Here is a 15,107-nt window from a genome sequence, read left to right on the forward strand (position 1 = left end):
GATGGCCTGCAGCAGGCGGGGTGCCCCTGTGAGGCTCTGCAGCCCAGCCCCACAGGTGGAGAAGAAGGATCCGATGACGATAACCCAGGGGGAGGGCCAGGCCAGTGTGCCCACCACCAGGTTGCCACTCACAGCTTCACCAAACCTGGAATGAAGCAGCGACAGGACAGGAGATACTGGGTGAGCGATGCCACCTGGATTTCCAGGGCAGGTCTCCCTCGCCAACTTCAGAACCAACTCTGTGCCCACGGCAGAGCTGGGCTCAGTAGAGGCAAAGGGAGAGACAAAGCCCCTAATGTCCTGGGCTCCTTCTGTCTGCATGACCTTGGGTAAGTCACTTCACCTCTCCTTGCCCCACTTTCCTCACCTTGTAAGACAAGAATTATTGCAAACCCGCCTCATACAACAGGTGAGAGGATAGGCGATAACGCATGTAAAATGCTTAGCACCGTGCCTGGAACATGGCAGTGATAGTGATTCCAGTAAAGATCAGCTGTGAAAGTTTATGTTATCCTGGGCAAGCCTCTTAACCTGGTAGAACCTCTCCATCTGAACAATGGGGGTTCTAGCCTCATCATCTGGTGATGGTATGTGATGTGAGAATCAAAGAAAAGCATCTTCTAACAACGATATTGTCTAAAAATGGAAGATGCTGCCTCAGTAGGTACAGAGCCCTGTCCCTGAAATGTGCAAGCAGAGGTACGCTCAGATGGGCCGCTGCGGAAGGACTTCAAGGATCAGATGATGGGTTATACTGATGACCTGCGGAATCCCTTGCAATCTGTGGGAGGTGTCCAATTAAATAAAGTGAGATAAGTGAAGGTTAAGTTGCCCTAAACGCTAATAGGTGCAATATGTGCAAATCATCCATTTGGCCAGGTCACTCCTCTACTTAAAACCCTCCAGAGTTTCCTCCATTTTTTGTAAAATAAAGCTCCAATTTACTGGTACCAAAAACCAGGCCTCCAGGACTGGGTCCATCGTAAGTTTCCAGCCTCATGTCCCCCATTCCCCACCTTACAGAAGCCAGGATGGGAATGCAGAAACAACTTCTGGGACAGGGCTGCCACCTGCCCTCCTGGTGTGTATGCACCCGCCCTTCAGAAGGGAATGCTCCTGAAGCTCTAACTGCTCACAGCTACAGGCACCCGAGTGTGCAAACACACGCGTGCACACGCGCACACACACATGCAGCTGTTTCTCTCCTCCACCTTTACTCGTGCTGATCTCCCTGCCTGGAATGCCTCCCCAGGGAAGGATAAATGAGAAAATGTGTATAAGGCATTTCTAGAATCACCTCCTCCTTCTGCCCTCTGAGGACTGGATCGCAGCCCCAGAGCCGTGTGCTGTGTTTTCTCGCCACCCCTACTGCTCTGCATCCCAAGTCTGTTGAAAGTACAGCTACCATCCCCAAAGAGCTCCTTCAGGGCAGAAATCCTGGCTTATATATCTTTGTTAGCCCCGGAACCCTGGACAGTGACCAACACATAGACATCCAGGAAACATTAAATGGATGAATAGATTTTAAAGAAAAAGAAAAGGAAAGTGTCATTATCCTAAAGAAAATGAGGCACCATTCAAGCTCCTTGAGCTGGAGTGACATGAGAAAGATAAAATACAGTGTAAGTTGGCAAGCAATTGCCCTTGACCTCCCTCCCACAAGGCCCCTTGCACAGGTTCAGCGCCCCTGTCAGGTCTGCTTCCCAGAACTGGGCCCCTGTACTCACGCCCCAGGATCAGTCCTGATTCCCTTACTTACTTGTCCCGCAGGACGACCCCCTCAATGCAGGCTCCAAACAGAATAACGGAGCTGATGTCTGCGGCAGAGAATGAAGGAGAATTCCCAGCGTGGCGTCCCCCTTCATCACCACGGCTCCTGAGCCAGCGATGAACCAGCAACCGCCCCCGCTCCAGCCCTCTAGGCCCACGGCGGCGGCCCCAGCCCAGCAGCACAGGATACAGACAGCGGAGGTGGTGGCAATGGCCAGGATGGTGCCCGTAGGAATTGACTTCTGGGCATCCCGCAGGTCCCCGGAGCGATTAGAACCAGCCATGATCCCTGCGAACAGAGCAGCTAGGACAGGAGACCAGACAGACTGGGAAGAAATTACCCCAGCCTCAGAGTCAGGAAGCCTGGGACCTGGGCTTGGCACATGGATTTGCATGGGGACTTGGGCCGTGTACTCAGCTTTCCATGGCCTTGATACCCTGATCTGTCCAATGGGAACTGAATTGTGACTTTTGCCTGTGTGATGGGAACTTTAGACTAAGAAATTCCCCCACGTTATTGACCGTCCCCTACACACCCATTCCCAGGCACAGTCCTCCTCCTCCAAGCTCCCCTTCACCTGTGACTGAGGGGAAGTAGATTCCAACCAGCAGAGTGAAGTAGGAGGTCATATCACTGAAGACATAAGGATGGTCCATGTTGATAAGGGCGCCATCAGCCAGGCCCACTGAAGGCATCCCATGCTTCTCCACAATCACCCCCTTGGTCAGGTAGGAGCTCCAGAGGTTCTCTGTGGGGGAGACAGGATGCTCAGGAAAGACCAGAAGTCAGAGGGTCACAACTTTGGGGCCAGGAGGTGGGGTGGGCAAAAGGAGGGCCAAGGTCAACCACGTCTCATTCCCCTTGGCTCTGTTTTATTTCTACTAACATTTCCTAAGCTCCTGATTTGGACCAGGCCACATGCAGGGGCTTTGCACCTGCGTCAGATTTGGTCCTTGCTTTCAAATAGCACTGTCTACTGGGGCAAAAAGACACACCTATCTCAGACTGATTCAATATCCCAAACTGATCTCACACCCACCCACCCCAAACCAGCTCCTTTCCTGGATCTCTTAGCCGGGTGAGTGGCACTAGCATCTATTCAGACACCTTGGCATTGCCCTCAATTGCTCCCTCTCCCCATCTCCATTTCAAGCCCCTCACCAACTCCGGTCCATGACTCCTCCTAAATATTTCTCAAATATACCATTTCTCTTCTTTCCAGGATTCCTCCACTTTGGCACTATTGGGACCATTAATTCTTGGTTATGGGGGGCTGTCCTATAGCGTTGTAGGATGTTTAGCAACATCCTGAGTCTACACATTAGATGCCCTCCAGTTGTGACCAGAACTGTCCCCAGACATTGCCACATGTCTCCTTGGTGCGCAGAGCAGACTTGGGGAAAACCACTACTCCATTCCAGACATCCCTCCATCACTCTAGGTCAGAAAACCATCGTCTCTCACCTGGACTCAGTGTAGCCTCCTCTTGGATTCCCTGCCTCTGGTATCTCCCCATTTTAGCCCATCCACATTAGCAGCCAGAGTGAACCTTCAGAAATGACAAGGTGACCATGTCCCTCACTTACTCCAAACCATTTGGTGGCTCTTCATTGCCCTCGGGACATAGTCCAAACTCCTTGACATAGCTTCCGAGACCCACCACAGTCTGGCTCATGCTGGCTTCTCTGACATCATTTCTTGCCCCTCCTTCTTTTTCACTTTATGTCCCAGTCATTCCAAATTACTTGTGGTTGGAAGGACACAATATGCTCTTCTGTGTCTGCACGCTTTTAGGCAAGCTGTTCTTCTGCCTGTGATGTCTTTATTCCCCTAATATCACTGAAAACCTCATATTTGTCCTTCAAAAGCTTTCTCAGATGAGTCCAGGAAGCCTTATCTTACCACCTTATACATACAGCCACTCCCTCTCCTGGGAGATCTCTGTTCATTGAATGCGCATCTATGCATATTTGCTAATACATCTGTGTGTGCCTTTAGACTCCTTGAGGCCAAGGCCTGTGAGTTATTTATGTTGCGTTCCTGGTGCTTAGCACAGTGCTAGGCACTTGGTAGGTGCTTGTTAAATCGATGGCTTTCCTTTCTATTAAGTGATGGGCTACTCAAAGGCTTCTTTTCATCTCTACCCCTTCCTGGTCCCAAGAACAGAACATGACCCAGAGCAGGAGATCAATTAAAACTGATTGAATTTAACTGAATCCCAAGTAGAGTCTCTTAATCCTAACTTTTTAACCCACAATCCCTGCAGCGTTCTCTGGACACCAGCCCTCTTCCGTCCCCCAGACCTTTGATGAGGCCACTAGCAGCACCAGGAATGTCATCACAGGTGGCATTGAGGAAGCGAGAGGAACAGAAAAGGCCCCAGAGCTGTGTGGTCACCGTCTCATTTCCTTCCCACGCCAGCTTGGCACAGACATCAAAGCCATGGTGAGACAGCGTGCGGTTCCCCAGGAGGCAGATCCTAGGGAGAGAAACAAGGGAGGACGGTGGGGAGGGACATAACCTTGCTCTGGCTTCACAATCGAATTGCCAGGGGAACTCTGAAAACACAGATGCTTGGGCCCAATATCCAGAGATTCTGATTTTATTGGGATGGAGCCCAGAATCGGCTTTTTTTTTAAAGACCCCCCTCTTCCACTCCCCAATCCCCCAAGTGATTCTAATAGCAGCCAGGGAGCAAACCACCTTAGTGCAATGCTGTGTTTCAGCACCATGGACAGTAGTCTCTGTGCACCGCCCTTCTGGGCAGTGGGATGTAGGGGAACCTGTCCTAGTAAAGAGGCAGGACCCACAGAGATCTGAGCTACAGACCTTCCCTTCTGTGTACTTTCTCATGATGGAGAAGGTATTTAACACTAAGTAGTTGCTCCATTCCAGGAGCTTGTCCCCACCCATAAAATGTTTCCCCAACACAGTGTTTATCCCTCTAGAAATCATTCCACTTGGTTCTTTCTGTTCATCCCCACAGCAAGCATTTGACTCTCATAAGGGAAACTGTGCCCAACTCCAGAAATATCATCCCACTCTGAAGAGACTTCCCCAAAACTAGGAGGTATTTTCCCTGTCAAGGGAGCTTGCTCTAAATCCACAACTACTCTGATTCTGAGAGATGGGAACAAGGGTTGGCATAGGGTGGTGTGCAGACCATGAAACTGGGCCATGGAGGAGGAGGACGATGCCTTAGGCTCAGAGTAGCAGCACTTACGGGAAGTAGGGCGGGTCAAAGGCAGATTTGATGACCCCAGCATAGATGGCCAGGATGGAGAGGATGACACAACCCAGGAAGACAAGGGCAAACTTGTTGACATACTTGACACCCACAAATACCACAGTGGCCATACAGGTGAGCACACAGGTGCCATATACACGCATATTGTTCAACATGGCTGAGGCCTCCCCGCTGGCATCTTCTGCCTTAAAAATGGCCATAGCTGGGAAGAGGTAAGCCTGTGAGAAAGGGGCAAGGAGGTCAGGCAACTAACCCAGTAAGAACCAACTGAGAATCACCCCAAGAAAATAACCTGATGTGCAGTCAGGGATTTGGAGAAAAGATTCCAGTCACAGCAAATTTACAGTATGCAAGACTAGAATGACATCCACTGATAAGGGAATGGTTAAGAACATCATAGGGTAGCCTGCAAGGTTTATTACACAGTCATTAGAAATGATATTGCAGCCCAGCTGGTGTCTCAGTGGTTGACCTATGAATCAGGAAGTGACAGTTCAATTCCCTGTCGGTGCACATGCCCAGCTTTTGGGCTCCATTCCCAACAGGGGGATGCAGGAGGCAGTCAATCAATGATTCTCATCACTTATGTTTCTATCTCTCTCTCCCTCTCCCTTCCTCTCTACAATCAATTTAAAAAAATATTTTTAAATGATATTGTGAAAATGTTGGCAGTAATTTTAATTTCTATTATTTTTTGATCAAGTATAAGTCTTAATAATTATATATTGTTTTTATTATTTCTAATAGAAAGGCAGAAACAAATTAGGTAGTCATCATTAGGAGATTGGGTGAATAAATTATGATATTCCCATAGACACTATGGTGCTATTCAAAAGGATAAATGGGTTTATATAACTGACTCAAAAAGCTATTCATGTTATATTAGGTAAAAACAATCAAGTTTTAGAAAATGTGTTTATGATCTCATTTTTGTAAATACATATATGTACTCATACCTAAACATATAAATATATGCATAATAATGTATGTGTGTGTAGATACAGTAAAATATTAACAGTAGTTTTCCCTGAATGGTGAAAATGTGGAGAATCTTTTTTTTTTTTGCACATCTGTATTTTTTATAATTTCTCTACTAAATATTAATGTTTATATTCTTACAAAAGTTATTTTCATTTGCAAATTATAGGTACAAAGAGAGTTTTGAGTTATTTAGGAAAATCTGTACAGAATACAATATCACATAGAAAAAAAAATACACCCAAATGTTAATGATTTTCTTTGGGCGTTGTTATTTCCTTTTTTACATTCTTTGATATTTTTCCAATTTATGAAAGGGGCAGAATTGCTTTGATAATAATTTGCAGGTTACTTAGTTTTGTAAAAGTCATCATCCTCTCATCGTGTGGCTCCTCAGGTCTTTCGTTCTCCATTCTGCCCCCAAACCAGAAGCTGCGACTACTTTTAGCCCTAGTTCTCCAAGACAGTGTGGTAGAGTGAACAATCACTGGTGTGAGGGTCAGAAAGACACAGGTTCACACCTTCCGCCCGTTCATATCCCTTCCTTAAACTCTATGAGCCTTGCTTTCTTCATCTGTAAAATGGGGATAACTTCTAACTCATAGGAGAGTCAGGGATAAAATAAAATGATACGTCGCAGGCCATGGGGCCTGGATAAAGTAGGAGCTTGGGAAGTGTCAGCCCCACTGTCTATAGACCAAGGAACCCTCTTCAGCTCCCAACTCCTCCGGGAGGGGCAGGAAGAACGGAGACCAAAGGCGGCAGCCGTCTCCTTTAGACACTGCCCAGCAACCTGACTTCTCTTCACTACTCCAGATAGATGTCTTTACTCGGCTCCCTCTTAGGCTTCCTCCCTTTTGCAATTGACTAGCCATCAGCCCTCCATAATGAACATCCATAGGGGACTTAGCACAGCCCCTGGCAGGTGGTCAGCAGCCACTAAATGGTCAACTATTGTGTGACATGACTATTACTATTTCTGCCTTGATTTTACTTTTATCCACCTACCTCTGCCACTTGGTCGCTGAGTGACCTTGAGTAAGTCATTTCGTTTCTCTGAGCTTCTCATTTCTAAATGGGCGTAATAATACTTAAATTTCATGAGGATTCAAGATAATGACTGTGAAGTACTTGGAACTCTGCTGAGAGCACAGTGGGTGCCTGATAAACGGCAGCTGTTCGTGTTACATAATTATTGCATCTTGTCTCCCCAACTAGACCGTGAACTCTTCAAAAAGAGAAGCACATCTGATTTCCCTTTGGCCTCACTGAGCGGCCTATAGGAGGTGTCCAGGGAGCATTGGTTAAAGCCTGGGGCCCCACACCTCCTCCTTGGCCCCTCTCACCAGCAGGATTTCGATGGTGCCCAAGATGTACATGGCCCCAGCAAAGGTAGTTCCCAGGTAGAAGCAGAGGCCCACGGCGCCCCCAAACTCTGGACCCAGAGACCTGGAAATCATGTAGTAGGAGCCGCCAGCTGCAGAAAAAAACCTAGTATCAGTGAGAGGCTCAGGAACACTGGGCTATCGCTGGGGGTGAGGAGGACGTAGGACCAGAGGCGGGAAGGTGATTGCTCTGAGCCTCATGGGCCTTACAGGCTGGAGTCCTAGGACTGGTGGAGACCCAGCTAGCCACTCGGAAAAGCTTTTGCAGCACTAATTACCATGTTGTTAACAACCCCTCTAAGGAGGTCATGGCTCAGAAAATAGGGTGATGGAGAAGAGGGTCTCAGGCAAAGGGAGAGCTTGCATTGCCTTGTCCAGCACCATAAATTGCCTCCCTTGCCTCCCCTTAATAAAACTGTCCCGGGCTGCCCCACAAACATCATAGCCCAGTCCCCGTTCTGCAATATGGCCTGTCTTGGGTCCAGATAGCCCCCAAAGGCCAAGGCACTATCCTTCCTTCCAGCTATCCAGGCCCCCCTCCCAACCATTCAGGCCCATCCCCTGTAAGAAACCCCAATTACATACCAGGCACAACACCATTGGTTGCAATTGCACTCATGGAGATGGCTGTGAGCATCGTCTGTGAGGAGAGAGATCATCAGAGTGGCGGCTGGAATGGGGGCCGCAGTGGCCTGGGTGGGGGCCAAACCTTATGCCCCACAAACATTGCCAAACCCACAAGTCCTCTTCCACTGAGCTTCTCCCTGGTCCCATTCCAGCTTCTACTCCTGCCAAGTCCTTCTTGTCAAGAAAAGCTCTTATTCACCAGGCAATGGGCCTACCACAAGCTACAGCACCAGAGAGCTCTGGAAATCCCAGCCTGGCCTCTGACCAGCTGTCTGGCCGGGGACAAGTCACTTCACTCTCTGAGCCTCAGTTTCTTCATCTACAAAATAGGGTACTGGGATTAGCACTGAGTACCTCACACGCAAAGGTGGCTCAAAGGTCACATGTAGAGAAACGGAAATGTGATGAGAAGTACATGTCTAGTGAAGAGTTGATGTTTTAGAGAGGGTAGGAAGAATTCTGTACAAAACTGTTTGTGACACATAATCCCATTTCTTGTGAGTCTAGACCAGGGGTGGGCAAACTTTTTGACTTGAGGGCCACAGTGGGTTCTTAAACTGGACCGGAGGGCCGGAACAAAAGCATGGATGGAGTGTTTGTGTGAACTAATACATGTTAACACTGCTGCTGGTGAAGGAGCGGAGGGGAGAGCGAGAGGACCCTCCGCTCTTTCGGCTCCGCGGGCCGGATAGAACAGCCGAACGGGCCAGATCCGGCCCGCGGGCCGTAGTTTGCCCACGGCTGGTCTAGACTCTAGCCTAGACCCACCAAAATGTTAACTAGTGTGTGATTATAGGTGAATTTTATTTCTTTCTGGACATCTATCTTTTTCATCAATGAATTGGCATTACTTGTGTAATTACACACATACACACACAAGACACATCCAGGTGAAACCTGGTTAAGAGCCATCAGAGACTGGCCTGTGAGAGGCAGGAAGGACCAGTCAGACCTAATTTACTCTCAAAGATCATATGCAGTGGTTCCTATAAAAAGCTCAGGTCTCATGCTTCCCCCGTCCCTCTCCCACCCCAAGGCCCTGCTCAGCCCCGCTGCCAGGGAGTGGGAGAGGGGAGGGTGTCACTCACACAGGAGCAGCAGAGGAGGACCATACAAAAGGACTCCATGATGCCTGCAATGCCCACCACCCACGTGAGTCGCAGGAAGAGGATGACACCAAAGATGTTCTGCAGGCACGGTAGGTACACACCCATGAAGGTGCCCATGCGTGGGGCCTGCCAGGGAAGCCAGTGTCAGTTTCTGTAGCCCCTAATCACTCCCAAAGCCACAAGCCCACTCCTCCTCCCTTTTTCCTTCATCCCCCACTTTCTTATTCTCCCCATCTACACCCCTTCATCCCTCTTCCCCCCGATTCCTCTTCCCATTTCCCAGCCTTCATGCCTGCATCACCCCTCCTTCCAACCAACCCCACCCTCCTCCCTTCCATTGCTATCCCTCATCTCCCTTCCCTCTGCCCCCAAATCCTATCCCTTCATCCGAATCTGTTGTCCTTCCCCAATCTTTTCTCCCTTCCATCCGGCCTTCCTCTCTCTTTGTTCTTCCCAAGGCCCTCACCTGTACCGGCTTCTTTTTTCCACCCTCATTGTTTTCTGCTTCTTCATGCTCCCTACTTCCTTGGGGTAGGTTGGTGTAGTTGGCCAGGCCACTAAGCAGGGAGGACACCATGGGGCTGGTGTCCATCTCCTCCTGTGGAGGGAGGTGGCAGCATTAGGATGCTAGAGCCCCAGGGAGGGGAGGAGGGTGAGCTGGACGGGAGGAGGCAGAGAGATATGGGGACAAGGAAGGCAAACCTTGGAGGATGAGATAAGAGGAAAAAGGAGGAGGGGCAAGGAGAACAGGGAAGACGATGATAGGATGGGGATAAAGAGTAGCAGAGTAAAGGGAAGGAGAAGGAGCTGAGGGAGGCTCAAGAAAGAAGATGGACCAACAGAGAGATGGAGAGGAGGGAGGGAGGGAGGATCTGATACACGTGGAGATGAACTGTGGGTGGAGGCCCAACATCCCTGGCAACCCACCTCAAACAGGGCCATGTTCTTGCCATCGTACTCCTTTCCCTTCTCCGTGTCGGTGCTGTTGATGAAGGGGCTGCTCTCCTTGGGGTTGCCATCACCTGAGAAGGCAGAGGAGTCAGTGGTCTGGCACCAGCTGGTGGTCATCCATCTGCCTGGGCCAATGCAGCTGTTATGGCCACTTTACCTCTCTCACCCTCAGTATGCACATGGGAGACATGGAGCTAATACTACCTCCCTTGAAGATTTTATTTATTTATTTTACAAATATTTTTTATTGATTTCAGAGTGGAAGGGAGAGGGAGAGAGAGATAGAAACATCAATGATCGGAGAGAATCATTGATTGACTGCCTCTTGCACATCCCACACTGGGGATGGAGCCCACAATCCAGGCATGTGCCGAGACCAGGAACCAAACCCTGACTTCCTGGTTCATAGGTCAATGCTCAACCACTGGGCCACACCGGCTGGGCCTCCCTTGAAGAATTTTAGTTGACAGCATGTTTAAAGAGCCTAGTGCAGTCCTTGGCACATACTAGGTATTTAATGAATGGGTGAGTGCTTCCTTGCTCTTGGGGGTCCCATCTCATTCATCAGGGTACCCTAGATTCTCCAGGGCCCCTCCTGGACCATAACTGGGCCCATCTGGTGTTTTGGGGTAGAAGCATGCTTTTTCCTGGAGAAAAGGCAGAAAAAAACTACAGCCTGAGGCCCCAAGGATACTCTACCTCTTAGAAAAGTGACCCCCCTTAGGCACGTCCTATGCCCCTCATTCATCTTCAGTCAACATGTATTTGCTGGATATCTGCCATGTGCCTATATCAGCACCGGGTTGGAGGAAACGTAAAAGGCAGAATAAGACACCACTCCTGCCCTCAGGGAACCCAAGAGCAGGGGAGATGAACCAGTAACCAGGAATTTCCAACCCAGAGTGGTAAGTTCTGTGATAGAAGATGAACAGGGACTGTAGGAACACAGGAGAGGCTTTCAGCCCAGCCTGGGAGGTCAGGGAAGACTTCCCAGAGGAAGTGACGTGTTGGCTGAGAATTGAAGGATGAGTAAGAGTTAGAATGGGAGGGAGGCAGGAGGGTGTTCCAGGCAGACAGAATAGCAGAACAGCATGTTCGGTGGCCCAGAGGCGAGAGTGAACAGAGTGGGTTAGAGGAGCTGAAAGAAGTTTGATCTGGCTGGAGTCTGAAGAAGGAGCATGGGGGAGGGAGGGGGAGGGACGGGCCTGAAGGATGGGGAGTGCATAGGAAAAGATGAGCCTGGTATAATACATGTGGGCTGCGTCCTTACACAATTAGCAGGCCCTGTTACAGACTTTGGACCTCACCCAGAGAACAATGGGAAGTCATTGAAGGCAAAGAAGTGCCATGAACAGACCTGTGTTTTAGAGCCATCACTCTGCCTTTAGATGAAGAATACAGATGCTAGCTAGGGACTTCAGTAATCTAGGCGAGGGCTGATGACCCAGACCCGAGCAACGCAGGGCAATGGACAGACCCGAGAATGATTGGCACATATCTCTATGCCAGATGTTTGGGAATGGAAGAAGGAGGAATCTAGAGTAACGCCTGGGGTTTCTGGCATGGATAAATGGTTGGATCGTGGTGCTATTTACTAATGGGAAAGGGGGAGATTGGGGTGGGGAAGATGCTGGATTTGATTGAGAGTGAGGCACTTGTGGGACACTCAGCTGAATAAGTCTAGAAGCCACTTGGATATGCCATCAGTCTGAGACCCAGGAAAGAAGCTGGGCAGGAGAAAGAGGTGAGGGTAACTCATCAGAAAAACATATAAATATAAATAAATAAATACGTGTGTAGGAAGTGTGTGAAAACAAGGGTCTGGATGAAATCACGCAAGGAGAAAGTCGCTTCGGCATCAAGGAGAGGGAGGGCCCTTTCAACGCGATATAAGGGACCGTAAAGGCACAGTCCTTTAGCTCCAGCCATGCCCCTTCCTCAGGGCGAGGGCTGAGTCCCAGTAGCAGATTCCCCTCTGGACCCTGCAGAAAGTCCCCATTGACCAAAGTCCAAGTGAAGCTAAGGCCCTACATATTCTGAATCGCCTGTCCCTGTCTCCTGGCCCGCCCCCCTCTCTTTCTCTCACTTTCCTTCTCCCGCTCCCTCTGATCAAATCCTCCCCATCCTCCTTACCTCCTAGAAACTTTACTTAGTCTCCCAGTCAGGGTCCTTCCCCAGAGAAGGACCTGTTATAACTCCAATCTCATCCTGACTCCACATTGTAAAAGGGGAAAGAGGCGATGCCCACTATCTCCTGCCACCACCTCATTCATCAAGCCAGGTACGACTCCTGGTCCCCAAACAGGGGCCACCACCTACTCTTCCTTTTCCTCACATATGTGAGTTCCTGGGAATAGCAGGCCGTCCTCCCAGTGGAAGCCTGGGACATAATAGTTGCTCAGGAAAAAGTCTTGGGAAGTAAATTTCACCAGGCTCCCTTCCTGACTCCAGGGTTTCAGAAGAGCTGGCTGGGGCCAGAGAACAGGAGAAATAAGAGTGAAGTGCGTTCCTCCTCCTTTTAAAATGGGGACAAGGGGCCTCATGTTCTCACCTCGACATGATAGGAGCTGGTGGATTTGAGGGGGATGAGACGAGCACAGATTCCTTAGTGGTTAAGAAAACAGGCTGGAGTCAAAATTTAGGTTTCAGTCACAGCTTCACTAGCTGTGTTGATACAGTTGAGCAAGTCACTTACACTCTAAGCCTCGGCCTCCTCCTTTGCAAAGGGGTACTAATCGGGCTTAACTGAAAGGACTGTTGGGATTAAGTGAAATAATGTCCGTAATGTATGCCTAGCACATACTGGAGCTATTACAATCACGGCTATTATTGGTACACGTGGAGTTCACCCTGCCCGGACTCCCCATTCCACACTCTTCCCCGGCGGCAAGATACAGGGGCCGTCTCCTGCGGGACTGGGTTCCCCTTCGCGCAGCGACTGCTCCTCGGGCCAGGCAGCTAGACGCGAGAGCCCCTCCTCTCTGCCTTTCACGCCCCTCCATCCCCCCGCCTCTTCCTTCGTGGGAACCCGAGGCGCGAGCGGGGCAGGAAGGGGGGCGTCCTGACTGGAGCCTGCAACTAGGTAGCCCGGTCCCAGTTTCCAAGGCGACCGCGCGGGCCGAGAGCGCCGCGCAGAGCCGGCCACGCGCCCGCAGCCGCTTATGTAAGCGACGCGCAGCGCGGAGCCAGACTCCAGGCAGGATCGCAGCCAGGAAATGAGAGCAGGGGAGGGGGCGGCTCAGGAGGCTGGCTCTGGGTCCTGCCTTTCCACCCGCCGACCGAACGGGACGCCAGGCCCCCGGCCGCCCCTGCCAGAGCTGACTGCCCCTCCCTGGAACCAGGCGCACTGGTTGGGGGCGGTGTGGGGCGGGTGAGCTTCAGGAGTTCTCCAGGGGGCAGGACTGCGAAGGGGGAACTCGTCCAGATTCCCCAGAGCCGGGAGTCGGGACGGTGGGGGAGCGCCTAGTGGAGCGTGCGAAGGAGGCAGGGCCAGACGGAGGCTGAGCCCTCTCCGCCCCCGCCCCCTGGGAGCTCTCAACCCGAATCGGCTTTCAATTAAGCTGCCGCGGCCAGAGCTCCCGGGGAGGAAACCGGCGAGCGCGGCGGGCTAAGGAACCTCCTCCCTATGGGCCTGGGGCCAGGCCTGGGGGAATTCCCAAGCGAGATTGGGGTAGTGGGGGGGCGCGTCAGCCCCCAAGGAGACAGGAGACCTGGAGGCCAGAGGTAATAAATTCCGTTGGGTTCTTCTTCAGTCCAGAGAAGCCCTTTAACTCGGACCATTCCCATCTACCTGAGGTCAGCACCCGGGTTTCCCCCACCCACATCCCCAAGAACTTTGGATCACAGATGCCAGGGGCTCTCGCCCGAGGGTCCCTCTTCCCACAACCTCAACAGGTCCTTAAAACCGCCAACCGTCTTCTCCAGCTGCCTCTGAGAGGCCTTCTCTCTCTGGGACCCAAAACGCCTGACCCAGGTTCGGAACACCCTAGTTCCAGGTCCTGCCCACTGTATAGAGAGAACGGTCTCCAGATGGGCCCACCACATTCCGAGTCTAGAAACCGATGGGGTGGGTGTGGAGCTGAAGGGAGTGACTAGTTCCACTCCTGCTCTGCACACAGCGGCCTCCTGAGACCCCGTGGAAACCCCACGGCCCAGTAAGGCACCAACTGCGGGGCTCAGACCGGACCCGTTGTCTGGGGGAGCAGAGAGATGATCTCTCAGGTTGAGTTCCTGTCCTCAGAGTGGAGACATCTGAAAGGGGTCCCAGACCGGAATGGGCTCCCTTCGTTTCCTGCGCACAGCGTGGCGATGCCTGATTCTGCCGCAGACTCCACTTAACCAAACCCCTCCCCCTCCCCCCACACACAGTCTCAGCCTGTTGGGGAAGGGGGCGGCTTCGAGATGAGGCAGCCCCAATGTGACGGGAGGTAGATGAGGTGGCCAGCCGGTAGTTCAGACCCCCCTAGACCACTCAGACCCAGGGAGGACGAGGGTCTCAGACAAAGGATGGACACCCTGGTGTCCACAGCCTTCCCAAGCGGCCACTTGGCTCTGCCTCCTTTTCCGGATCTGAAGGACTTCAAGTCCAGGCTGCCAGTCCCTGGAGGCCCCCGCTCTTTCAGCCCTTGGGACCCTCAACCACCCCCTGGGGAGGTCTTCAAGAGCCGTGGCCCAGAGGGTCCAGCTATGCCCAGGGGAGCGTTTGAAGGCGCTGAGCGCAGACAGCTGGAGCGGGAGGCGCGCTAGTGCGCGAGGGACGCAGCGCCGCTGGAGGGTGGGGGTGGGGGCGGCTGACAACCGTGATGGATGGCTGAGACCGCTGGGGGGCGGCGGGGGCCTGGGAGCCCAAGGGGGTGGCTGGCCCCTAAGACCTCGGAGCAGGGACACCGCGGAGGAGGGCGGGGGGGAGCCGAAGCAGCGGAAGGACTTGTTCCAAACCCTTGGGCTCCTAGCGAGTCTCCGCACCCACCGCAGCGCGTCCGCAGTGTCCGCGCCGCGGCGGCGCCGGGATTCAGCAGCTGGAACCCCATTCCTGGGGC

General features: G+C 51.7%; 1 protein-coding gene across 2 annotated transcripts in view; it reads right to left on the reverse strand.

Moving 5' to 3' along the window:
• The window catches only part of SLC12A5 (solute carrier family 12 (potassium/chloride transporter), member 5), a 36,161-nt gene that overhangs the window by 11,854 nt on the left and 9,200 nt on the right, over positions 1-15,107 (reverse strand). For both annotated transcript variants that reach the window (XM_006773536.2, XM_006773537.2), the window contains exons 2-12: positions 10,045-10,139; positions 9,584-9,715; positions 9,097-9,243; positions 7,967-8,021; positions 7,343-7,473; positions 4,995-5,236; positions 4,075-4,250; positions 2,349-2,519; positions 1,961-2,059; positions 1,760-1,817; positions 1-145 (exon numbers count right to left, since the gene is read on the reverse strand). The exon at positions 1-145 is cut by the window's left edge and continues 10 nt beyond it. In XM_006773536.2, the coding sequence (XP_006773599.1) occupies positions 1-145; positions 1,760-1,817; positions 1,961-2,059; positions 2,349-2,519; positions 4,075-4,250; positions 4,995-5,236; positions 7,343-7,473; positions 7,967-8,021; positions 9,097-9,243; positions 9,584-9,715; positions 10,045-10,139 (1,451 nt within the window). The remainder of the gene's footprint in view (positions 146-1,759; positions 1,818-1,960; positions 2,060-2,348; positions 2,520-4,074; positions 4,251-4,994; positions 5,237-7,342; positions 7,474-7,966; positions 8,022-9,096; positions 9,244-9,583; positions 9,716-10,044; positions 10,140-15,107) is intronic.

Source organism: Myotis davidii, unplaced genomic scaffold (assembly GCF_000327345.1).
Source record: "Myotis davidii unplaced genomic scaffold, ASM32734v1 scaffold827, whole genome shotgun sequence".
Lineage (NCBI taxonomy): Eukaryota > Metazoa > Chordata > Mammalia > Chiroptera > Vespertilionidae > Myotis > Myotis davidii.